General features: G+C 45.1%; 1 protein-coding gene across 15 annotated transcripts in view; it reads left to right on the top strand.

Moving 5' to 3' along the window:
• Nucleotides 1-25,808, top strand: part of PNPLA7 (patatin like phospholipase domain containing 7) — a 420,470-nt gene that overhangs the window by 147,638 nt on the left and 247,024 nt on the right. For all 15 annotated transcript variants that reach the window (XR_010593664.1, XR_010593665.1, XR_010593663.1 and 12 more), the window contains 2 exons: nucleotides 862-939; nucleotides 2,617-2,822. Coding sequence is in view for 12 of the 15 variants with exons in the window: in XM_065572470.1 (XP_065428542.1) it covers nucleotides 862-939; nucleotides 2,617-2,822 (284 nt within the window). In the remaining 3 variants the exon portion in view is untranslated. The remainder of the gene's footprint in view (nucleotides 1-861; nucleotides 940-2,616; nucleotides 2,823-25,808) is intronic.

Genomic DNA, 25,808 nt, shown 5'->3' on the forward strand with positions numbered 1-25,808 from the left:
TTTCATTGGCAGATTTCAGTGTTTTACAATGAAGGTGAGTATCACTATCCCAATTTTATCACTGGAAAACTGAGGAACAGGGAAGTGAAGTGAACAGGGTTGCACAATGGGACTTTGACAGAACTGGAAATAGAATGCAGGTCTCCTGGGTGCCAGTTCAGTGCTCTGTACACAACCACAAGCAGAAACATAGAAATCGGTGCAGACTTCTTGCTAGCATTCCCCAACTTTTTTTTTTAAATCATGCACTTACCCTATGTATTGTTCTCTGTGCTTTGAGACCTGTGGGAGGAAATTTTAAAGGGTGCCTGTAATCCATAGTAAAACTTGCTACCGTTTTTTTGCTTGCTGTTTACTAGCCAAAAGTACTGAAACTGACTACTATTAATATTAATGTTGTGTTAAATGCATATTCGTAGAAGTGGGTGTGGTATGGGAGAAATATACTTAAGTTATAGTGCCTAGAATGCATATATTTAGTGATGTGTTACAAAACAAAATCCCACAATATAGGTATCCTTGAGGGTTGAAATGTTAACCATGTTTTCATTGATGAGATCAACCAATCTGTTCGTTTCACCAGGACATGGAAGGTTCATAGTCTGTTAGGAGTCGAGGCAAAAATGGAGTTAAAGTGCTTAAACATCTGAATCTATGCATGTGAAGACAGAGAGCTACATTATTCCTATGAAGATGTATATTGGCAGGGAAATGTTAAAGTGTGAACTTGAATTATAGCTTCAAGGTCAAGAGATTTATAACCTTCCTGTTCAGTAGATTGCTTACTCCCTTACATTTTCACCTCTGTTTACATCTGCACAGATGTTTAAATTGTGTGTGTGGATATCTTTTTTCCCTCAGGACCCCTTGTTGCTGAAGGGTAAAGTAACACTGCATCAAGTTACGGCTGGGACTGTGGTATCAAGGCAGGGAGACCAGGTGAGTGCCCTCCAGTAAGGGAAAAGTGAATCTGTAGTTTAAAAACTGATATTATTACTACTCTCCAGTCATTCAAATAGCGGGTGTCCTGTCAAGACCTTAGTGTATGACTAAAGATGGACTAGAGTTGAGGTGAGTGGCCCTGGACTGGGTTTGGGGAGTTCTGGGATAAGTTCCTCTGCCACAGGCTTCCTGTACAAGTTACTTTCACCTCTCTGTGCCTCATGCCCCCACCCTGCAAAATGAGAATGATAGGTACCAACCTAACAGGGGTATTCTGAGGATAAACTCATTAAAACATTTCTGAAGCACCCAGATACTATGGTGACAAGGGCCATATAATGTTCTGGATAAAAACAGGTTGGGTTGAAGAGTGCACATCAGACAGTATGTGGTCTAGAATATGACCTATAAGGAAATATTAAACAATTGGGTTTGTTTAGTCTGTAGAAGTGAAGTCTGAGGGGGGACATAACAGATTTAAGTTTATAAAAGAGGAGGGTGATAAATTGTTCTCCATATCCACTGAGGAGAGGACAAGAAGTAATGCGCTTAAATTGCAGGAAGGGAGATTTGGGTCAGACATTAGAAAAATCTTCCTAACTATAAGAGTGGAATAAATTACCTAGAGGGGTTCTGGAATCTCTGTCTAACCTCTTCTTAAAAACCTCCAATGATGAACACCTGTCAGGGATGGTCTAGATCCTTAGTCCTGCCTCAGTGCAGAGGACTGGACTAGATGACCTATTGAGATCCCTTCCACTCCTACATTTCTGTGATTCTATTGCCTCTTGAATGGGGAGCTGAACAAGATTGAGAGGAATTGGTAGGTGCTTATCCATCTGGGTGCAGAGGCTCAGAATTGCAATCCATACACAGACCGCAGGGAAACCCCCCCCCTTTCTCCCTTGCATCTTGTTGAGTTTTTCCTTTGTAATTAAAGAGAAGAGGGGCTCATTTAATAGCAACAGCAATTTTAGCTGCAGATTATGGGTTTTGTTTTGTATGGAAGAGTGCATAGCTAAAGTTGCAATGTGAATTTAGCATCCTTCTCCATGAGGTTTCAAGTTTATACATATATTGCTTATTTTCCCATGAAATGATGTGCATTACAAATGCCCAGATAACTTGCTTACAAAAACCCAACCCTCAATGCATGATGTATGTCACTCAGTTTTATTAGAATGCCTTCTTCTATTAATACACAATTGGACTTTTTTTGTATATTAGTGCATTTTGCAACAAGCATATCATTCAGGGCATAATATTGTTCTGTAATAGCACTAGGAGATTGTTTGTTTGAAAATACATAACTGTGTGCAATGCAAATTAAGGGAATACATTTTTGCTAATTTCCAGTACTAATATATTCTGTTTTGTCACAATACAGTATTATTCACAGAGTTTTGTGAATTCTGTGTCATCTCCACCTCTTGAGGTCTCCCAATTATGGTCCCAGTCAGAAAGCTCCATTTTCAATATTGTAACTGGAACAGTTTACAACATTAATAAATGCTTTTAATTATTCATGAATGTGCCTTATTGTATTGTCTAAGTGATTAACGCTACATAGAGCCCCACAGCAAACACATCAGTCATTGCAGTTCTGTTACAATTAATGTTGGTTTAAAATCCAGGAGGGTTTATAATGAGGGATTCTCTCTCCATCCTTTTCAGGATGTCAACATCCGGTTTGTGATCTCAGGTTTGCTTCATGTGTACCAGTGGAAGATAGACTCTGAGGAGGAGACCTGTCTATTCATCACCCATCCGGGGGAAATAGTAGGCCAACTAGCTGTCCTTACTGGGGAACCTCTCATTTTCACCATCAAGGCCAATCGAGACTGCACGTTCCTGTCCATTTCCAAATCCCATTTCTATGAGTGAGTTCCCCCATTGAGTGGTGCATTGCTTTCCATTTTTACACCCACCTATAAATCACAGTTATTTTGGACACATTTCAGTGACAGAGGGGGTGAGTATGATGTGCTTTTGCTAGAGCACATCATATAGCAAACTAGATGTTCTGGAGTAGGAATTTAGGAAGTGCCACACTGTATTAGACCCCAGATCTAATTTATTACATCTATTACAAATTCCTCTCTCCAGCAGGGTAAGTACCAATTACTTCAGCGAAAGGTGCAAGAAACTCTGTAATGTTCAATGATGGAATAATCTGCTGTAAGCAAATTAAATTTCCACTTCGCTCTGAACAACATTTTAACACCCTGTATTTAGTCCAGACATTCCCTAGGCCTGGAATTTGGCTTTATTGATAACTCAGATAATAAGGAAAATGCCACCCTCAGCCCATGTTAACATGTTGGTAGTGTTTCTCTAAAGAGACCTCTCTGTTCTAGACCTTTCACCAGAGTATCACTCCCACTTCTTTTTAAACCAGAGTGGAGTTAATGAGCCTCCACTGCTACATGATTCATAGGGTATAAGTCAGTATCTCCCTGCAGGATTACAGCACTTACTAATAGGGTAGGTCAAAAGAAGAACCCTGCTACACCTGCCCATAGGGCAGGTTTCTTCCTGACCCCTGTTAATTGGTGGTTATCATGAGCTGTGAAGCATGAAGGTGAATATACCTTAGTGTTTTATCCTGTTTAAACATCCTGTAAATGTTCTCATTATTCCATATAAACATCAATCCTGCTATGATCTTATCATCAATGTTTTGTGACAGAGTTCACACTCATAGTTTATACTAAAAAAAATCTTTCATTTGTTTAAAATGAGTTGCCTTTTATTTATTTTATTATTATTTGTATTGTTGTAGTAACCAGGACTCCATTGTGGTCGGCGCTGTACAAACACAAACCCATAACAGCTCCTGCCCCAAAGAACTTCCAATCTAAGTAAAGTCAAGAGACAGCAGATGGGTACAGACAGACTAGCAGGGAGCACAAAGAAACAATGAGACTTGGTCAGCAGGACAGGCTGTTGTCTCAGCACACCAGCAGCCTAACCGTTGTCAAGCATTTTGTAGGCGTCATAGTAAAGGACAGTTTTGAGGAGGGTTTTGAAGGGGATAATGAATTAGTTTTGCTGGTGTTTATGGGGAGCCCCTCCTGAGTGTGAGAGGCAGCATGGGAGAAAGCATGAAGGGGCTCATTTGAAAATGTAACAAGTGGGTGATGGAGGCTGGCTTCAGGGGCCAACTGGAGGTGGGAGTCCAACAGAATGAGAGCTGATAGATAGGGTGGGAATAGGTCGGGAAGGGCCTTGGAAGTTAAGGCCAGTAGCTTATGTTTGCTATGATGGAGGAAAAGGGAATGCAAGGAGAAGGGTAACATAGAATCATAGAATATCAGAGTTGGAAGGGACCTCAGGAGGTCATCTAGTTCAACCCCCTGCTCAAAGCAGGACCAATCCCCAACTAAATCATCCCAGCCAGGGCTTTGTCAAGCCTGACCTTAAAAACCTCTAAAGAAGGAGATTCCACCACCTCCCTAGGTAACCCATTCCAGTGCTTCACCACCCTCCTAGTGAAAAAGTTTTTCCTAATATCCAACCTAGACCTCCCCCACTGCATCTTGAGACCATTACTCCTTGTTCTGTCATCTGGTACCACTGAGAACAGTCTAGATCCATCCTCTTTGGAACCTACTTTCAGGTAGTTGAAAGCCGCTATCAAATCCCCCCTCATTCTTCTCTTTAACATGGTTAAAGCAATGAGCTAGGAATACTATTTTTGCAGCAGAATTCTGAATGGGTATGAGCGAGGCAAGATTGCATTTGTCAAGGCCAGAGGAAAGGATGTTGCAGTTATCAAGATGCAAGACAATGAGATTTTTAGCCATGTGGATGATGAGAAAGGCTGTATCTCAGAAATGTTTTGCATAAAGAATCAGCAAATTTAGATATAGCCTGGATATGAGGACCTAAAGAAAGGTTTGAGTCAGAGATGAACCCCAAGTATGGGCCTGAGTGACAGGCAGGATGGTGGTTTTTTCCACAGTGATTGAGAACAGCGTTAGTGGAGAGGACTTGGTGGTGGGGAGATTGAGAGCTGTTTTAGCCATGATAAACTTGAGCTGAGCTTGAACTTTGCAGTTGAGTCTTGGTGAGCTTGAGCTTTCAGTTTTTAGTGGAATGTCCCCTTGTTCTTGACTATGAGCGTGTAAGTAGGAGTTTTTCTGGCTTTTGTTCTCTAAACCATTCATTATTTTGCATAGCTCTGCTGCCTCTTTTTATCTCCTCTCTAAACGCTCCCTATCTTTAGTTTCTCCAGGCTTCTAATCAATTTTGTCTCCAGGCTCCTATTTCTATGATATCATTTTTGGAGGTAGGGTAACGAGAACTGAACACAATGTCCTCGGTGATAGTGCACCATCAATGTACATAATAGCTTTCCAACAGACGTCTTATTTTCTACCCCGTTCTTTATACTATATCTCTTTGTTCAAATCACATTCAATTATATACTCCTCTGCTGTCCCTCTCCAGATAGCTGTCATCTACATCTCCCCTACCCTCCCTGATTTTGAAACCTGACTTTTTTTTTTATTCCTCTCCCCACAGTCCTCCCTCATCATACTTGGTGACTTCAAATTTCACACTGATGCCCACTCTGACCCATGAGCTGTTCCTGCCTCTTTGCCTTCATTTTCTCTTTTGACTTTCAACCTTGGATCATCTCTCCTGTTTGCCAAAGTGGCCACTTGCTTGACCTTGTCTCTGCTCGTCTTTGCTCAAGTGTTCCTTTTCTCATCTCTCAGGAGTGGTGACACTCTCCAAACGCTACCCCATCACTTCTTCCTTATTGCCTATTTTCCCTCTACCTATCTGAGCTCTTATTCTCCACCACTCTCAACTCCTTTATTGTTCCCTCTCCTCCTCCTCTGTAGACTCCATTGTTAGTTCACTGCACTCTGCTCTCGCTACACTTGATTCTTTCACCTCTCCTTCCCACCAAAAGTCTGTTCCAAAACCCTAAACCTGGCTCATTCCCAGCTTCAGCTTTCTCCACACCTGCTCTCATGTCAGTGACTGTTACTGGAGAGAGTTTCAAGACAACATGGATATCCTCTGCTGTAAAATTGATCTTTCCTTCTTTAATTCTACTGTATCGCTAGCTGAACAACACTGCCTCTCCACTGTCATTGAATCCCCAGCTCGCAATCCCTGTCACATGTGCAATCTCTGACTCCCTCCTGTGCCCTCCATGCAAGATTTTGCTTGATTTCCCCCCCACACACTCCAGGAGGAGATGGATAAGGGCCACCACAAGTCCACAACACTCCTTCCTCCCTCTCCCTTTCACTGGCAGATTGCACACTTGTTTTTCTCTTTGAAACCTCTCCATGTGCCCTGTGACCCCAATCCTCTCCTGGCATCCCTGTTCCCCACTCACACCCTCTTCCTTGTCCTCCTCCTTTTACCTTTCCTTGTCCTCTTGCCTCTTTTCCTCCAGTATACAAATACATTTGCTTCCACTGTCCCTAAAACAACAGTCCTCAATCCCACCTGCCACGCTAGCTATTGCCCATTGCCACCAAACTTGCTGAATGCTCCATCTACAACCATTGCCTTAAGTTCTTCAAGTGATTCCACATGTGCATTTCACGCTGGGTGTCGGACCATCTCTCAGAGGTACCCATTGGAGAGGCTCAAGTGCCCTTTACCATAGTGTGCCATCACGAGCCAGTATAAATGGCACAACCACCCCAGAGCTTCTTCAGTTCTAATGACTGTCACGGGTAGTAAGAAGGAATTGCGTGGCTTGCGTTAGCACATGCTGTCAGTGTGCTCATGGAAATTTCTTGTAAATAGTTTTCTAATTGATTAGTACTTAGAGTAGATAGGATTAGTTTCCTTTTTGGTCGCCACTTCTGGGGTTTCTGTTACATGGTCACTGGGCTTCAAGCTCTGCGTCTCTTGTGCTAGGCCAATGCCCATGAGCAACCCACAATCAAGCTGCTTGAAGCATTTGGGGGAAGCTCATATTTGGGTTTGTTGTCAAATTTGCAAATATTTTAAGCCAAGGACAAAAAAAGCCAGAGAAGCCAGGCTAAAGGTTTTACTCACAGAGGCGGCCCTGAGACCTCCATCAGACTCTAGCCTTCCTGACTTGGCACAGAGTGCTTTGGCATCAGTTAGGAGTGTACCTTCTGTGCTGCCTGAGACCTAGCACCAATTGCTTTCCCCAATGTCTAAGAAGAGACATAAGACCTCTTGTAGCGGGGTGGACACCCGCTCCTGCCTGGGAGGGCTGGAAAGCAGCCCTGGAGAGGGCTGCAGCTCGAAAAGCTGGGCCACACCCCAATCAGGCCACAGCTGGCCTGTATAAAAAGGCTGTGAGCCAGAGGCCCAGAAGAAGTCTCTCTGTGTTCAGAGAGAGAGAGAGAGAGAGAGAAGGGCCTGGCTGCAGGGAGATAGAGCCAGGGTACCTGAGTGGAGCAGGGCTGGGGAAAGGCAGAGGAGCTGGGGAGCCCCAGCCTGGAAAGCCCCAGACTGCAGCCTAACATTGGGCTAATAGATACTGGGGGTTTCAGAGGGCAGCCCAGGGGTAGGCAAAGGCAGCAGGTCCAAACCCAACCTTGCCAGTGATGAGTAGGCTGATATTGCAGTCTGCCCCAGGCGTGGGGGCTAGATGAGGACAGACAGTAGCCTTATACTGAGGCAAGGTGGGGATAGTGGGTGGGGAGTTCCTGGGGAGAGGAGACCCTGAGAGAAAGGGGCTACTGCCAGGGGGCAGCACCCCAGCTAACAGGGCACCGGAGTCCAGGGAGGGACACCGGGGCCAAGCGGTAGTGGATCACTGGCCTGCAGAGGGTGCTCCGGGCTGGAAATTGAGCTAATTCCCTGAGAGACCAGCAGGAGGCGCTGCAGGGGTGAGTCCGCCCAGCTTACACCTCTAGACAGGAAAGTTGCTGGCTCCAGAATCTTCTAAGCATGGGGAGAAGAGTAGAGTGCAGCCAGAACCAAAGCACTTCTCGTCACTGGTAGCACTGAAATGGGCACCATTGACTCTGGTACCCGGGCATGTACCATCGAGTCTGATACCTGGAGGGGTGCCTTCTATGTCTGCAATATTGCAGCGACCATCTCGGTACTGACCATGTCGGAAGTGTTTGTGTCAGCAAGAGATATGCTGAGCCTATTGGTACTGATGTCCCTGGTAGTGCAGGAGTCTGTGCTCCTGTACCAGCAGACAGAGGGTCGCCAATATTGTCCATGCAGAACTCAGTGCAGTGACAGTCTCCTGTGCCTTGGATTTCATGCCCATCGGTGCATTGAAGGGGAAGCCTGCAACATTGGCTGTTCTACACTCTTCGCCAACTAGGCACTAGTCTCTGGTACCATTGGGAGCAGCCCCTGCTTGGTCAGCAGAGTGTGATTCAGACTCCTCTGCATCAGAGATGGCCTCCTATGTTTCCCAGCCTCGGAGCCTGTCATGCTACCCCCACCTAGGCATTACTACCCTGGGTTGCCTCGAGATCCTACGGCTGGAATGGGATAGGGCTTGGGGCCTGGGAATCACTGGGGCTCACCATTGGCCCTTTTGGAACTTGTGGAGATTTCCCCAGTTTTCAGGTCCTGCTCTGTGTCCTTGGAGAGGCATGGGGAGTCTACTCGCTGGGCACTGCCTGTTTCTGAGCCTGGTACAGGTCCTGATGCCGAGCAGGAAGAGGTAGTTCAGGAAGAGCCTACTGGACAGCTAGTGAAGGAGGGGCATTCTGAGCCTGTGCTGGCTTCATCCTCCTCCTCTCCTAATGAGGCAGTTTCCTCAGGGGACATTTCACCACCTCCCGATGATTATAGAGCTCACCAAGAGTTGTTGAAGAGGATTGCCTCAGGTTTGGAGATCCAGCTAGAGAAAGTTAAGGAGTCCTCACATTGCCATAGTGACATTTTGGCCACAACCAAACCACAAGTAAAGGTGTCTTTACTTGGAATGAAGCAATTTTGGAGCTCATGAAGCCACGCTGGCAGACTCCTTTGTCCCTTCCTCCCGCCTCAAAAAAGGACCAAATGTAAATATTATGTCCCCCCCACCCCTTAGGATTTTCTGGTGGTGTCAGTGGCCAGTGAAAGGAAATGACAGGGCCAACAGGTGGCAATTTCCAAATCAAAGGATGCTAAAAAAACAATAGATTTATTTGGTGGAAAAGTTTATTCTATTGCAGTGTTGCAACTCAGAATTGCCAACCAACAAACCTTTTGGGACATTGTTATTGTAATATTTGGGACTCCATGTTAAAGTTTAAGGACATGTTGCTGGAGGACACTGGACAGGAGTTTTCTTTAGTTGACGAGGGGACATTCATCGTGAGAACTTCACTGCAGGTTGGACTACATGTGTGGTAGACTCGGTTGCTAGGACACTGGCTTCTGCGGTTTCCATTACAGGACCTTCTGGCTGTGGTCGTTGGGGCTTCCGCACGAGGTCCAACAAACAATTCAAGAGCTGCCCTTTGAAGGGTCTTCACTTTTTTCAGAGCAAACAGATTCTAAGCAGTATGGGATGAAGGATTCTATGCTGACTTTGAAGTCTTTGGCGTTGTGTACTCTGGCCCTGTCTAGGAAACATTTTTGCCTGCAGCAGACCACTAATACTCTGCCCCTGCTCCTCATCAGGACTTACAAAGAAAGAAGAGTAGAAGTTATAGACACAGGCCACCTCCTCCTCCTGCTTCTATGTCAATGCCTGCTCCATCCAGATACCGAGGAGTGCTAAATAGATGTTTTGGGGTCAGTTGAGGATGCCATACCAATTTCCAGGATGCCAGATTCTATCTCCCCCGTGTTTGCGAATTGTCTTTCCCACTTCCTCCGGCTTGGTCCCAGATTACTTCAGACCAATGAGTATTAAGCACTGTAGAAATGAGATATACCCTCCAATTTGTTTCTGCTCCTCTCTCCCTTCCCTCCCATCCTCTCATGAGGAGCTCCTCCTCCAGGAGGTTCAGTCTCTCCTTTGGGTGGGAGAGGGAAGGGGTTCTTGCCTGTTATTTTGTAATCTCGAAAGCAAAGGGTCACTTGCCAGTTTTAGACCTGTGCCAGCTCAACAGATATATCAAAAAGATAGTTTTGCATAGTCACCCTGGCTTCCATTATTCCCTCCCTGGAGACTGGTATGCTGCCCTCGACTTAAAAGATGCCTACTTTCATGTGGTGATTTATTAAGGTCATAGAAAGTATCTCAGGTTGGTAGTGAAACGCTCTCATCAGCAGCTCACTGTGCTGCCTTTTGGTCTGTCAGCATCTCCCCAAGTTTCCACAAAATGTCTGACAGTGGTAGCTGCTTTCCTGAGGAGATCAGGAGTGCAAGCCTACCCTTTCCTGTATGACTGGCTAGTCAGAGGCCATTCCAGGGCTTAAGTACTGACAAGGGTATCTCTCATCCAGTCAGCTTTCGCAGCTCTGGGTCTAACTCTCAACTTTGTTCAGTTCAGAGGACAGAGTTTAAAGGAGCAGTACTGGATTCTGCTCAAGCTAGAGCTTTCTCTCTGGACTCAAGGTTCCAAACAATGTGATCCCTTGTTGCAGATCTCAAGGCTCACCCAGTCATAACTCAAAACTCGTCTCAGGACTCAATTGTCTGGCCTCCATTTATTTGCCAAGTCGTTGCCATCTGTGCTGAATGTTCCCTCTTGAGTATTGACTTCTCTAGATTGGCACACAGACCTGGTCAGTGTATGTGCAGGTGTTGCCTTTGTCCGCCCTCAATCTTCACTGACATTGGTGATGGACACGTCTGCTCTGGGGTTGAGGGCACATCTGGTCCCCTCGAAACTCAGGGTTTATGGTCCTCATGGGATCGGTCTCTACATATCAGTTTCAGGGAGATAGGGGCTGTCCACTGAGCCTTTCAGGCTTTCTTATCTCAGATCAAGAGAGAAATCTTGTTAGTTCTCACAGATAAAACAGACAACTCCAATGCAGAGGAGTAAGAGGGTGGATCATAGAATGCACATGTGTGACATATTAAATAACAACCATTACAAAAGGTTAGTACTGTACCTGTTTTTCTTCTTGGAGTTGTCCAGGAAGAAGAAACTGAGGGGGTTCTGGGGTGCCTGGGCCCTTTAAACCAGCACTCTGAGTGTGCTCCAGCTGCCCCAGTGGGTACTATTGAGGGGAAAATTTGATGACTGTGCACGGGGTATGGCCACTCCAAGAATGGAATGGACATGTGCAACACATCTTGAAGAACAGTTATGTAAGGTTTTTCCTCTCTTGCGACTTATCTTAGAATCTCTCCAATCATTCTTTCTTCCTGGTGTCACTTCACATTGGGCGAATACTGCCAAGGTTCGCTGTGGAGAAGTGACACTAAAAGATTGCCCTCAGGCAAACAATGTAAGAATGAAGACAACAGCCTAGTGTTTGGAAATATGTGGCCTAAGGTGCTGGGCAGTGGGTCCCCTCACTAATACCTTGGGGCAGGGAGCTATTGCCTGGTACTTGCACTACTAAACACTTTGTGTAAATGGGGAGATTAAGCATAGGAACGACACAAGCTGATTATATAGTTTCCCCTAAATACTCTGTTTTTTCACCAAATCGACATGCTAAGTGCAGGGTGCTTACTCTGAAACGTGGTTCTCTTGATGAACAGTGCAATCAAATTGTCGCCAGAGTCTTTTGTGTGTGTGTGTGTGTGTGTGTAGGCTCTGGAATGCTCTGTCACATTTTCTTCACCAGTAAACCTCGGTTTGGAGTCTGATGATATGTGATTGCCAAAGGAGCAGAGATGCTCTGCTTAAAAGTGCACTGCCAGTTGGGTTCTGCACTAGAACCCAACTCCCTTTGAAATTCAGTGGGGAATTGGACACCTAACCCCCTTGGTCTCCTTTGAAAAATCTTAGCTTTGCTATTTACTTTGCAGGTGTTGTGAGGCTTAATTAACGTTGAAGCTAGTGAAAGGCAGAGTGGTGGCCAGTAAAAGGAGTGTATTTATTTCAGGGGGTATGCTAATTGAGGAGATTTTCTTGTTTTTGATTTCTCCAATATTCAGTATATTTTTTTCTGAATTAATTAATGGTCTTTCTAAGTAAGGTTTGTGGTGTTATTGCAAGTGTGTTTTTTTGTTTTTTTCTGGTTGCTACCCAACAAGAGTTACAGATTAAGATTACGAGGAAGTGGTTGACTGTCCATCCCATGGCTTTCTTTGGCTACACCACTGAATGATGATGATAAAGCTCTTGATCATCTTAATAGTTTTATAAATCTAATCAGGGTTTCTTTGACAATACAAAATTCAGCTTTACTTTGGAAAAGGACCTGGTCTTGACTCCAGTGCTGTACAGACATTATCCATTAGCCTCTGAGTTAGGTTTTAGGTAGCTGTGTTTTACAGTCAAAGTTCTTCACTCCATTCTTGCATTGTACTTGTCAAATGTAATTTGTATGTCCTGGTGAAAGTCTGGCATCAGAGCTTCTCAACCATGGATCTCAAAGCACTTTAGAAACATGGAAGGCGTCATCATCTCCATTGTACAGGTGAATAAACGGAGGCATGGAGAAGTTTTGTTGTGTGCAAGGTCAGAGTCATTGACGGAACCACAGATAGAATGCAGGACGTCTGACTCCCAATGTAACCACTTAGCCCACCCGGCTTCTTGACAGTCATCTTCTGGTGCCTTTGGGCTTTATGCTAATTCTGAATATAGAGCATTATTCCTGTTAGTGGAATACTTGATCATGTCAAGTCATCAGTGACTGTAGTGAGTGACGTCTTAACTTTTTCCAGTTAATTTTGACTTTTTGATGCATTTTTTGTAAGCAGTATTTATGCTTTTGAAGTGACTAATATAGGTATTACTTGTATTACATTAGCATCCGAAGAAGTGGGCTGTAGTCCACGAAAGCTTATGCTCTAATAAATTTGTTAGTCTCTAAGGTGCCACAAGTACTCCTGTTCTTCTTTTTGCGTATACAGACTAACACGGCTGCTACTCTGACGAGACACTGTACATACACCTAGTAAGCTGGATATTCAAGATGGACAAAAGATGTCAGAAGGGAGCTATTTTTCCCCTCATTTTGCAGAACTGAGGTACAAGGTGACTTAGCCACAGTTCCAATGGAAGTCTGTGCGGAAGTTGGGAATTGAACCCAGATCTCCCAAGTTGTATTTAAATTTCAAAGAATATTCCTTTATCTTTTCCAATTCTGAAACATCTGAAATTACCACAAAAGGTGGAATTTAGAGTTTGGATTTTTTCAAAGCATGGGTTAGCATTCCCTTTTTAAAATAGAGGAAACTGCTTCCCCTTCCTCCCTCCCAAGGTTGATAGCAGCCTTCAACTACCTGAAGGGGGTTCCAAAGAGAATGGAGCTAGGCTGTTCTCCGTGGTAGCAGATGACCGAACAAGGAGTAATGGTCTCAAGTTGCAGCGGGGGAAGTTTAGGTTGGATATTAGGAAACACTAGTTCACTAGGAGGGTGGTAAAGCACTGGAATGGGCTACCTAGGGTGGTGGTGGAATCTCCTTCCTTAGAGGTTTTTAAGGCCCAGCTTGACAAAGCCTTGGCTGGGATGATTTAGTTGGTGTTGGTCCTGCTTTGAGCAGGGGATTAGACTAGATGACCTCCTGAGGTCTCTTCCAACCCTAATATTATATGATTCTATGAAATAATAGTGGGTATTGGCTTCTAGTTGTCATCCTTGCTATCCTGTTTCTGAACTGGTGGAACAGTGACTATACGCTGGCAGGTACTCATGCCTTTGCTGACCTGCGGGAGGTGCAGTTGGATGGGATCAATCTCCCCTTTACACTCAATTCCCAAGGAGCTGAGCAAGTTGTAATTTATGATCTTCTTGGTGCATTGAGCTAACTTGGGCACCTGCCTTTTAACGTGAGACTCTTTGGCATCACCATTCTTAATTCATGGCAGCCTTCTTATGAGCCATTTTATGTGCATATTTTATATACATTTACTTAGCACTCACATAAGCCATTCCATTGGACATCTAAGAGCCCTGTACAAAGCTTCGGTAAATATGATTATCTCTCTGTACATATGAGAAAACTGAGGCATAGAGGTTGTGAGATGGCCAGAATATTTCACAAAGTCAGTGAAAGATCTGAAAATAGGACCCAGGTGTCTCTATTCCTTGTCCAGCAATAAATATATTGAATCCCACTGTCTTGCTGAATGGGGTTGGAACAATAAAGCAGATGGATTTTTTTTTAAGGAAGTTTTAACGTGTTTACAAGTCCTTGCCATGTAAATATCACAAACATAAGTATCATTACAACAGTGAGATTTTGTTTAAAGAAACATTATACAGGAATTTAGTCATCAGATCTTTGTATTTTAAGGGTGTTACTATATTGCAGAGTGAGCATCACTGAAACACCTATGTCATTTCTAGAGATTTTATTAAATTGAGTGAAATCTCTATATGCACATATTTAACAGACCAGGTATGTCTATCAAATGTTAATATTCAAAAAATTGGACAGGTGTACTGGGTTTTTTGCAGGTGAATATACTTTGTCTGAGTACTGAATAAAAGGTATCCAAATATCTAAGTATCATCTGTCGTCTGTCTATTTTGCTGGGTACATAATTTTCATAACTACAACTTCCCATATTTTTTTTTAACTGTTCCTCAGTGATTGGGCTATTTTATTTTTCCTATAAGAGGTTACCAATAGCGGAGCAGCTACTAGAAGGTGAGAGATTAATTCTTCATTTCCTTTTGTGTGATCATTGCCACTAGGAAGCCCCAGGAGGGTTACCATGGGGTCATTTGGTAATAAATATCTAACAGTTTTGATATTTGGTTATGGATTGCATCCCAGTATTCTCTAATGACTGGACATATCCTCTATATATGCATAAAATCTTCTCTTTCACCACAATTTCTCCAACATTCACCTCCATTCAATCTATATATGTTTTTTAACCTGACTGGCGTGAGGTACCATTTAAGATACTGGTTCAAAAAATGTTCTTTTATTGTGCTATAAACTGAGATTGCTGGTCCTCTTTTTTTTTTAGATCAAACCTCAAACATGTGGGGTAATATTGTCTATCCACATCCTTTTCCTAGCACGTCACATATATGGACATTTTTCTGTTAGGAAAGCTGTCTGTCTGCAAAGAATGTCATAAACTAATTATAATTTTTTTGTTTCCTGATTGACTAAATGCCATTATATCTGTTGTTAGTCGTTGGCTGCATGTGTGGTGTTGGTGTATGGTGTCCTAGCTCTGTGCAGATAGCTGACACAGCAGACCTCGTTCAAACTGTCCACAAAGACTACAAGACTTGATTTGTAGCGAAGGCACTCAGCCAGGTTTATTGTCAATGAAGCACAGTAATAGCACCCGGCAGACTCTATGGGAATACTAAGACATGTATGCCCATGAAAATGGACTCAACTCAGTGAATGGCGGGACTTTCCATTCCCCCTTGGGCTGGCCAAAGACACCCGTTTGAGACCCTTCTTTATACACTGATACAAACAAGTTATGTATTGCCCCTCTGACATGGCTAGTTACTTTTACATTACACTTTGATTCGATCAAAATATCTCTATCCATGATACTGTCATCCTGACCTTATCTTTAAGAGAGGTAAACATGTCCTTGTTATCTTTGGGAAATATATTTGTGCCATACTTGGTACCACCCTTCTGGAATGTGTTTGCGTGAGTGTCTTGTGCCTAGTACTATTTAGGAATGTTTGTGTTTTTGCAATACCAGCCCTGTTCTTGCCAGATTCTGTGAACTTGCAAGCAGGCATGTTTTATAACAAGGCCTGACTACTACTTTAGTTCAGGTCTCATACCAGGCTTCTTATACCAGACCACATGTCTGTCTCTCTCCTTCTACTACAGCATCTATTAAAGTTAGCTTTTTGTATACAACAAATTTTCTAGAAATTTGAAAAACATTATGCCTGACTTGAAAGTACTGGTACCAGGGGAGAGTGGGCCAGTTAAAATTAGTTTTGGTCTCTAAATAAGTTAGAAAAATGTCTTTACTGAATAGCTGGCCAACTCTGTGTGTATTCAATGGCTTTCCTAATCTTCGAAGCTCTCTGGTTTGCAGTTCAGGTTAAGATCTGGATTATTTGCAATCAGTGTCATTGGTGAGGGAAAAGAACTGATCTTCCCTCTAGTTGTGTCCCAAACACATAGTCATCTTTGCTAAAGGATGTGTGTAAATTTCTTTTTTTTATTTATTTTATTAATCCATAGTAGTATAGCAGTCTTTACACTGCTGCAATTTTCTTGTCCAATAAAGACCCAGTGTTTGGCTAGGTTAGAGCGCCCCCACTTCTGTTTTGAGCTGGTTGGCTTGATAGTACCATAGAATATTTGGAACAGCTACAGTCCCCTGTTTAATGTGCTCTCACTCTTGGTCTTTTCTTATTCCATGTAAATTGTAATAACATCCTCTGTATTCCTTCTAGAGTTTTATTTGGGGTCATCAAAGAAAGATTTTGAAACAAGAAAGATATCCTTGGCAGAATATTCGTTATGACAGTATTTGTTCTTCCCAACCAAGAAATTGCAAACTGCTTCTTCGAGTACTGTCCCTGTGTGTGCTCCACTGAAGGTGTGCCTGCCTCCTTGCACCTCTGATCAGAGATTTTAGATAGAAGTGTCTGTTTGGCCTGCATATGTGCTCTCCCTGTCTAGTGCTGTGCAGGCAAACTGCCTTCAATTATTTCTCAACCGCTATTGGCCTGAGATGGAGCAATTAGCAGTCCAATTCAGATTACAGTTTTTTGCCTTGAATTTTATAATAGCTGTAGAGTTTCAGTTCTCATAGTATTTAGTAGAGTTTCAGTTTTAAAAATTCCTTTCCCCCCATTTCATCGTAATTTTTTTTTATATCTTCATTTTTCTCCCTTTCCTTGTGTACAATTTTTTCCTCCCCCTCTGGGGACTGACCCCCCCCCCTCCTCCTCAAAGGGTATGCCTGACTCGCCCGGCTTCAAACATTGCCGCTCCTATAGAGAGGCAATTCTGATCAGCGATGGTCACTCATGTTGTACTCCATGCCTCGGAGAGGCTCACGTTCCTCAGAAGAGCACCTTCTGCCAAAAATTAAAGCCAGAATGAGGAAGAGTCATGAGTTAAAACTTAAGCTCCTCACGACGGAGAGTTCCCTCAGGCCAGCCTCTAATCTGGTCCTGGGACTCCTCTTGAGCAACAGTCACCCCTGAGACCATCAGCCTCCAAGGAAGGAGAGCCTAAGAGTAAATCTTCCAACTCCCCTTGTAAGGCTTCTAAGAAGAGGGCTACAAGTCCCCAAACAGATATTGACCAGTCAAAGGAGATCTCTGGCAAGATCATTGACTTTGGCACCACAGCATGGTACCCATAAGGCTCATGATTTCTTGCTATCAGGCCTAAAGACCTGAAGGGCACAGGCTCAGAAGCGTCGGCACCCCGTCTGACAGAGTTAAAAGCAGAGACTTTACCGCCTCTGCAAAATCGGCACCTGCACGTAAGTCTATCGTACTGAGCACCTCCAAGAAGCCCTCTTCTGGTCGCTTATCTCACAAGAGACTTCAGCCTCCACTGACTCCCTCGGTACTGACAAGCCAACAGAGACAAACCTTAGCGGTACCAATTGCCCACCACCATGAGACCTTCTGATTACTGAGACATCAGAGTCTCCACTGCTCAGTACTGGCACTCCGGTACCAACTACATCTCAGTCTCCAGGATCACCCTCGGTACCAGGACATCAGCCCCCCTGTCTGCTCCACCTTTCTTCAGCAACGAGGCAACAGGAGAATGACAGCCTCTCCTTAGCTTTGCACCACAGCTCACCTGAACAACACCCAGGGCCTTCCCAAGTGCATCCATGTTCAGAGCTTCAACCTACCTCGTATGGGCACCCATGGGTGCCAACACTCATTTCTTTCCCCCCATCCCAGTGGCCATACTGAGACCCATGGGCAGCCTATAGAAGTTATTCTTCTAGGCTAGAAACTCTTGTGTCTACTATAGAGAGACAGCCTGTCTTTCTGGAGCCCCAGAACCTCAAGAAGAAACTTTTTTGAGGAACAGGAGGCCAGATTAGAAAATATTACTCCGCCAATGAATATCTCTTCATTCTCACTGGATGAAGCTGTGATGCCTCCTCCGCCATCAGAGAGGCATAGAATATCAGGGTTGGAAGGGAACTCAGGAGGTCATCTAGTCCAACCCCCTGCACTTCGGAAAAGCAGAATCATAGAATCATAGAATATCAGAGTTGGAAGGGACCTCAAGAGGTCATCTAGTCCAACCCCCTGCTCAAAGCAGGACCAATTCCCAGGTAAATCATCCCAGCCAGGGCTTCGTCAAGCCGGGCCTTAAAAACCTCCAAGGAAGGAGACTCTACCACCTCCCTAGGTAACGCATTCCAGTGTTTCACCACCCTCCTAGTGAAATAGTTTTTCCTGATATCCAACCTGGACCTGCCCCACTGCAACTTGAGACCATTGCTCCTTGTTCTGTCATCTGCCACCACTGAGAACAGCCGAGCTCCATCCTCTTTGGAACCCCCCTTCAGGTAGTTGAAGGCTGCTATCAAATCCCCCCTCATTCTTCTCTTCTGGAGACTAAACAATCCCAGTTCCCTCAGCCTCTTCTCATAAGTCATGTGCTCCAGACCCCTAATCATTTTTGTTGCCCTCCGCTGGACTCTTTCCAATTTTTCCACATCCTTCTTGTAGTGTGGGGCCCAAAACTGGACAAAGTATTCCAGATGAGGCCTCACCAATGTCGAATAAAGGGGAACGATCACGTTCCTCGATCTGCTGGCAATGTCCCTACTTATACAGCCCAAAATGCCGTTAGCCTTCTTGGCAACAAGAGCACACTGTTGACTCATATCCAGCTTCTCGTCCACTGTGACCCCTAGGTCCTTTTCTGCAGAACTGCTACCTAGCCATTCGGTCCCTAGTCTGTAGCAGTGCATGGGATTCTTCCGTCCTAAGTGCAGGACTCTGCACTTTGACTCCCTCAGGGAACAGATGGGCAGGATCTCCTGGGAGAATAACATGAAGGGCAAAGGGGTCCAGGAGAGCTGGCTGTATTTTAAAGAATCCTTATTGAGGTTGCAGGAACAAACCATCCCGATGTGTAGAAAGAATAGTAAATATGGCAGGCGACCAGCTTGGCTAAACAGTGAAATCCTTGCTGATCTTAAACGCAAAAAAGAAGCTTACAAGAAGTGGAAGATTGGACAAATGACCAGGGAGGAGTATAAAAATATTGCACAGGCATGCAGGAGTGAAATCAGGAAGGCCAAATCACACTTGGAGTTGCAGTTAGCAAGAGATGTTAAGAGTAACAAGAAGGGTTTCTTCAGGTATGTTAGCAACAAGAAGAAAATAAAGAAAGTGTGGGAGTGCCTTACTGAATGAGGGAGGCAACCTAGTGACCAAGGATGTGGAAAAAGCTAATGTACTCAATGCTTTTTTTGCCTCTGTCTTCACGAACAAGGTCAGCTCCCAGACTGCTGCACTGGGCAGTACGGTATGGGAAGAAGGTGACCAGCCCTCTGTGGAGAAAGAAGTGGTTCGGGACTATTTAGAAAAACTGGACGTGCATAAGTCCATGGGGCCGGATGCGCTGCATCCAAGGGTGCTAAAGGAGTTGGCGGATGAGATTGCAGAGCCATTAGCCATTATTTTTGAAAACTCATGGCGATCAGGGGAGGTCCCAGATGACTGGAAAAAGGCTAATGTAGTGCCCATCTTTAAAAAAGGGAAAAAGGAGGATCCGGGGAACTACAGGCCAGTCAGCCTCACCTCAGTCCCTGGAATAATCATGGAGCAGGTCCTCAAGGAATCAATTATGAAACATTTAGAGGAGAGGAAAGTGATCAGGAACAGTCAGCATGGATTCACGAAGGGGAAGTCGTGCCTGACTAACCTAATTGCCTTCGATGATGAGATAACTGGCTCTGTGGATGAGGGGAACGCAGTGGATGTGTTATTCCTTGACTTTAGCAAAGCTTTTGATACAGTCTCCCACAGTATTCTTGCTGCCAAGTTAAAGAAGTATGGGCTGGATGAATGGACTGTAAGGTGGATAGAAAGCTGGCTAGATCATCGGGCTCAACGGGTAGTGATCAATGGTTCCATGTCTAGTTGGCAGCCGGTTTCAAGCGGAGTGCCCCAAGGGTCGGTCCTGGGGCCGGTTTTGTTTAATATAGAATCATAGAATATCAGGGTTGGAAGGGACCTCAAGAGGTCATCTAGTCCAACCCCCTGCTCAAAGCAGGACCAATTCCCAACTAAGTCATCCCAGCCAGGGCTTTGTCAAGCTGGGCCTTAAAAACCTCCAAGGAAGGAGACTCTACCACCTCCCTAGGTAACGCATTCCAGTGTTTCACCACCCTTCTAGTGAAATAGTTTTTCCTAATATCCAACCTGGACCTCCCCCACTGAACTTGAGACCATTGCTCCTTGTTCTGTCATCTGCCACCACTGAGAACAGCCGAGCTCTCCTGGACCCCTTTGCCCTTCATGTTATTCTCCCAGGGGATCCTGCCCATTTGTTCCCTGAGGGAGTCAAAGTCTGCCTTTCTGAAGTCCAGGGTCCGTATTCTGCTGCTCTCCTTTCTTCCTTGTGTCAGGATCCTGAACTCGACCATCTCATGGTCACTGCCTCCCAGGTTCCCATCCACTTTTGCTTCCCCTGCTAATTCTTCCCTGTTTGTGAGCAGCAGGTCAAGAAAAGCTCTGCCCCTAGTTGGTTCCTCCAGCACTTGCACCAGGAAATTGTCCCCTACACTTTCCAAAAACTTCCTGGATTGCCTGTGCACCGCTGTATTGCTCTCCCAGCAGATATCAGGGTGATTAAAGTCTCCCATGAGAACCAGGGCCTGCAATCTAGCAACTTCTGCTAGTTGCCAGAAGAAAGCCTCGTCCACCTCATCCCCCTGGTCTGGTGGTCTATAGCAGACTCCAACCACGACATCACCCTTGTTGCTCACACTTCTCAACTTTATCCAGAGACTCTCAGGTTTTTCTATCAAGTATCAGGGGGTAGCCGTGTTAGTCTGTATCTACAAAAACAACAAGGAGTCTGGTGGCACCTTAAAGACTAACAGATTTAAACTAAACTAAATCGGTTAGTCTTTAAGGTGCCACCAGACTCCTTGTCGTTCAGGTTTTTCTGCAGTTTCATACCGGAGCTCTGAGCAGTCATACTCCTCTCTTACGTACAACGCAACTCCCCCACCTTTTCTGCCCTGCCTGTCCTTCCTGAACAGTTTATATCCATCCATGACAGTACTCCAGTCATGTAAGTTATCCCACCAAGTCTCTGTTATTCCAATCGCATCATAGTTCCCTGACTGTGCCAGGACTTCCAGTTCTCCCTGCTTGTTTCCCAGGCTTCTTGCATTTGTGTATAGGCACTTAAGATAACACATCGATCGTCCCTCTTTCTCAGCATGAGAGAGGAGTCCTCCCCTCTTGCGCTCTCCTGCTTGTGCTTCCTCCCAGGATCCCATTTCCCCACTTACCTCAGGACTTTGGTCTCCTTCCCCCGGTGAACCTAGTTTAAAGCCCTCCTCACTAGGTTAGCCAGCCTGCTGGTGAAGATGCTTTTCCCTCTCTTCGTTAGGTGGAGCCCGTCTCTGCCTAGCACTCCTCCTTCTTGGAACACCATCCCATGGTCGAAGAATCCAAAGCCTTCTCTCCGACACCACCTGCGTAGCCATTCGTTGACTTCCACGATTCTACAGTCTCTACCCCGGCCTTTTCCTTGTACAGGGAGGATGGACGAGAACACCACTTGCGCCTCAAACTCCTTTATCCTTCTTCCCAGAGCCACGGAGTCTGCAGTGATCCGCTCAAGGTTATTCTTGGCAGTATCATTGGTGCCCACATGGAGAAGCAGGAAGGGGTAGCGATCCGAGGGCTTGATGAGTCTCAGCAGTCTCTCAGTCACAGCGTGTATCCTAGCTCCTGGCAAGCAGCAGACCTCTCGGTTTTCCCGGTCGGGGCGGCAGATAGATGACTCAGTCCCCCTGAGGAGGGAGTCCCGGACCACCACCAGCCGCCTCCTCCTCTTGGGAGTGGTGGTCGTGGAACCCCCATCCCTAGGACAGTGCATCTTTTGCCTTCCAATTGGTGGAGTCTCCTTCTGCTCCCTTCCCTCAGATGGGTCATCTAGTCCACTCTCCGCATTAGTACCTGTAGAGAGAACATGGAAACGATTGCTCACCTGTATCTCCATTGCTGGTGCATGGACGCTCCTCTTTCTCCTTCTGGAGGTCACATGCTGCCAAACCTCTTCACAATCCTTCTGTCCCTGCTGCGCCTGCTCTGAATCTTCAGAACATTGTGGCCGTAGAAGCATCTCCTGACGTCTGTCCAGGAAATCTTCATTTTCCCTTATGCAACGCAGAGTCGATACTCGTTTCTCCAGCCCTCGAACCTTCTCTTCCAATATGGGGACCAGCTTGCACTTTGTACAGACAGAGTCTCTTCTGTCCTGTGGAAGAAAGACAAACATGGCACAACCTGTGCAGGTTACAACAGCTGATCGCTCACCTTCCATATCACCGTCCTCTTAAGAACTTCCTCAACTGTTGCAGGAACTACTCAGAGAAACCTGCAGATGAAAGCCTCAGTGCGCTCTCCCCAGGCAAACTCCCGCTGTTAGCCTCTGCTGTTCGCCGCTCAGCTGCCCTTATATACCAGTTAGGCCCACTCAAGGCCCACCTGGAACAAAGCACTCCCAATTCACACTTGCAAACAAACAAGCAAGCAATCAAGCACACGGTCAAACTGACCAACTGTCCCAGCAGCAGACACTCAGATACTCACTAACTTTATTAATGATCTGGAGGATGGTGTGGACTGCACTCTCTCAGCAAGTTTGCAGATGACACTAAACTAGGAGGCGTGGTAGATACACTAGAGGGTAGGGATCGGATACAGAGGAACCTAGACAAATTAGAGGATTGGGCCAAAAAAAACCTGATGAGGTTCAACAAGGATAAGTGCAGAGTCCTGCACTTAGGACGGAAGAATTCCGTGCACTGCTACAGACTAGGGACAGAATGGCTAGGTAGCAGTTCTGCAGAAAAGGACCTAGGGGTCACAGTGGACGAGAAGCTGGACATGAGTCAACAGTGTGCTTTTGTTGCCAAGAAGGCTAACGGCATTTTGGGCTGTACAAGTAGGGGCATTGCCAGCAGATCGAGGGACGTGATCATTCCCCTCTATTTGACGTTGCTGAGGCCTCATATGGAGAACTGTGTCCTGTTTTGGGCCCCACACTACAAGAAGGATGTGGAAAACTTGGAAAGAGTCCAGCAGAGGGCAACAAAAATGATTAGGGGTCTGGAGCACATGACTTATGAGGAGAGGCTGAGGGAAGTGGGATTGTTTAGTCTTCAGAAGAGGAGAATGAGGGGGGATTTGATAGCTGCTTTCAACTACCTGAAAGGGAGTTCCAAAGAGGATGGATCTAGACTGTTCTCAGTGGTACCAGATGACAGAACAAGGAGTAATGGTCTCAAGTTGCAGTGGAGGAGGTTTAGATTGGATATTAGGAAAAACGTTTTCACTAGGAGGGTGGTGATGCACTGGAATGGGTTATCTAGGGAAGTGGTGGAATCTCCTTTCTTAGAGGTTTTTAAGGTCAAGGTTGACAAAGCCCTGGCTGGGATGATTTAGTTGGGAATTGGTCCTGCTTTGAGCAGGGGATTGGACTAGCTGACCTCCTGAGGTCCCTTCCAACCCTGATATTCTATGAAGAGGATTACTGACACACTCTAGATCAGGGGTGGCCAACTTGTGGTGTTGGAGCTGCATGCGGCTCTTCAGAAGTTAATATGCGGCTCCTTCCATAGTTGCTGACTCCAGGGTTGGAGCTACAGGTGCCAACTTTCCACTGCTCAACCCCAGGCCCCGCCCCCTCCCCTGAGCCTGTTGCACCGTAGCTCCTCCCCCCTCCATCCCAGAGCCTCCTGTACACTGCGAAACAGCGGGTCACGGTAGGCAGGAGGCATGGGGAGGGAGGGGGAGGTGCTGAGGTGGCTGGGAGTGGGGTGGGGGCTGCTGATGTATTACTGTAGCTCTTTAGCAATGTAACGTTGGTAAATTCTGGCTCCTTCTCAGGCTCCTTCTCTAGATTCCCATCATAGAGGTAAAAGAATTGCATCACAAATTATTAGAAATACTGCACATGACCTCCTCATCAAGGATTGTCCTCCCAGTCAATGCGGTGCTTTTGTATCCCACCAAGATTAGTTGATAAACACTGGCTTCCATAGTACTGATATGCAAAAGGGCCGATTAAAAAAATATTATGTCCAAGTCCAAGGATGTGGACTTCTATTTTCACACCCCTCATTGAATTTCATAGTCATATATGCTATAAATGCATGTGGAAGACCGCACCATACTTAGTCTATCCCTTACGATAAGGACTGGAAAAGCCTTGAGCTATTCAGCAGAAAAGCGTATTCCTCTGCAACCCTGCAGATCAGGAGTGCAAATTACCAGGCCCTAATGACCAAATATGACCACACCAATTATGAGAAACTTAATGCCTTTATTGACTTCCTGACAACCAAACAAAAAGAACAGTTTCAAGCCATCATCAGTGAAGGTCAGCTAATAGCGAGGACAGAGCTATAGACTTGTGACATTACCTAGGGTACGATCTGGACTGTTGAACAGCTATGTCCCCTTAATTCTCTATCCTCTGGTGCCTTTTACATTGCTTTGCTGTCAGAACAACCACACCTGCCCTGTTCATACAGCCTTCAGCATGCAAATTCACTCGCAGCTAAATACATGAGCACTATGACCAGTCATTCATAAATTACATACTGGGTGTCATCTGCAAATTCCTAGCCCCAGCCTTGTCCCTCCAAGAATGTGTGTTTTGTACTTCTCTGTACCCTTCTGAATAGTACAAGCTCATAAAAAGTCTGTCATTTCATCAGAGGAAAATCATAATGCACCAGCCTCGTTATTCCAAATGGAGGTTCCCACACACTTGAATCCAAACACACTGGTTAAGATAAAACAATAAGATAAGTTTATTAACTACATAAAAATAGGTTTCAGAGTAGCAGCCGTGTTAGTCTGTATCCGCAAAAAGAAGAACAGGAGTACTTGTGGCACCTTAGAGACTAACAAATTTATTAGAGCATAAGCTTTCGTGGACTACAGCCCACTTCTTTGGATGCATATGCTCTAATAAATTTGTTAGTCTCTAAGGTGCCACAAGTACTCCTGTTCTTCTTTTTACATAAAAATAGATTTTAAGTAATTAGAAGTGATGATGCATAAAAGTCAGGTTTGGTTACAAAAGAAAATAAAAGAAGTAAAATGCAAGCTAATGGCTAACTTAAACTAACATAATTCAAAGTGAAGGTTTTCCTTACCATACACTGCAGTAAATTTCACAGGCTGGGTCTCCTTTCAGCTTGGGACCCTTCCCCCTTAGTTCAGTGTCCTTCAGGTATTCATTGATGTCATGGGCAGAGAGATGGGAGGAGGAGTGAAGACAAGCCTTTTCCTCCCCTCTTTTTAATTCAGTTTCTTGTGCTAGAAACATCCTTGCTGAGTCATGATGACAAAACGTCTCTTGTGGACATGAGGTTTGAACCGTCTCTGTGATGGAATGTAAATTTCTTCTTGTCACCTTTCCCCCTGCTGGAGAATGGCTGCTTAAGCAGGTGATAGCTCTTTAACACCTGGCTGGGGCCAGTGTGTCTTTGTCTCTGAAAAACTGGTTTGTGGACAGCATGTTTCAGTAACAATCATACAGTAGAGTCTGATAACTTCACATATAGTGTTGCTACACATATTTCCACAGGATAATGATATTCAGCAGATTATGACTTTTCAAATGATACCTCACAAGGCATATGCTGTACAAAATTTATCCTAGTCTTGTAAAAGTGGTGAACATA

Source organism: Chrysemys picta, chromosome 18 (assembly GCF_011386835.1).
Source record: "Chrysemys picta bellii isolate R12L10 chromosome 18, ASM1138683v2, whole genome shotgun sequence".
NCBI lineage: Eukaryota > Metazoa > Chordata > Testudines > Emydidae > Chrysemys > Chrysemys picta.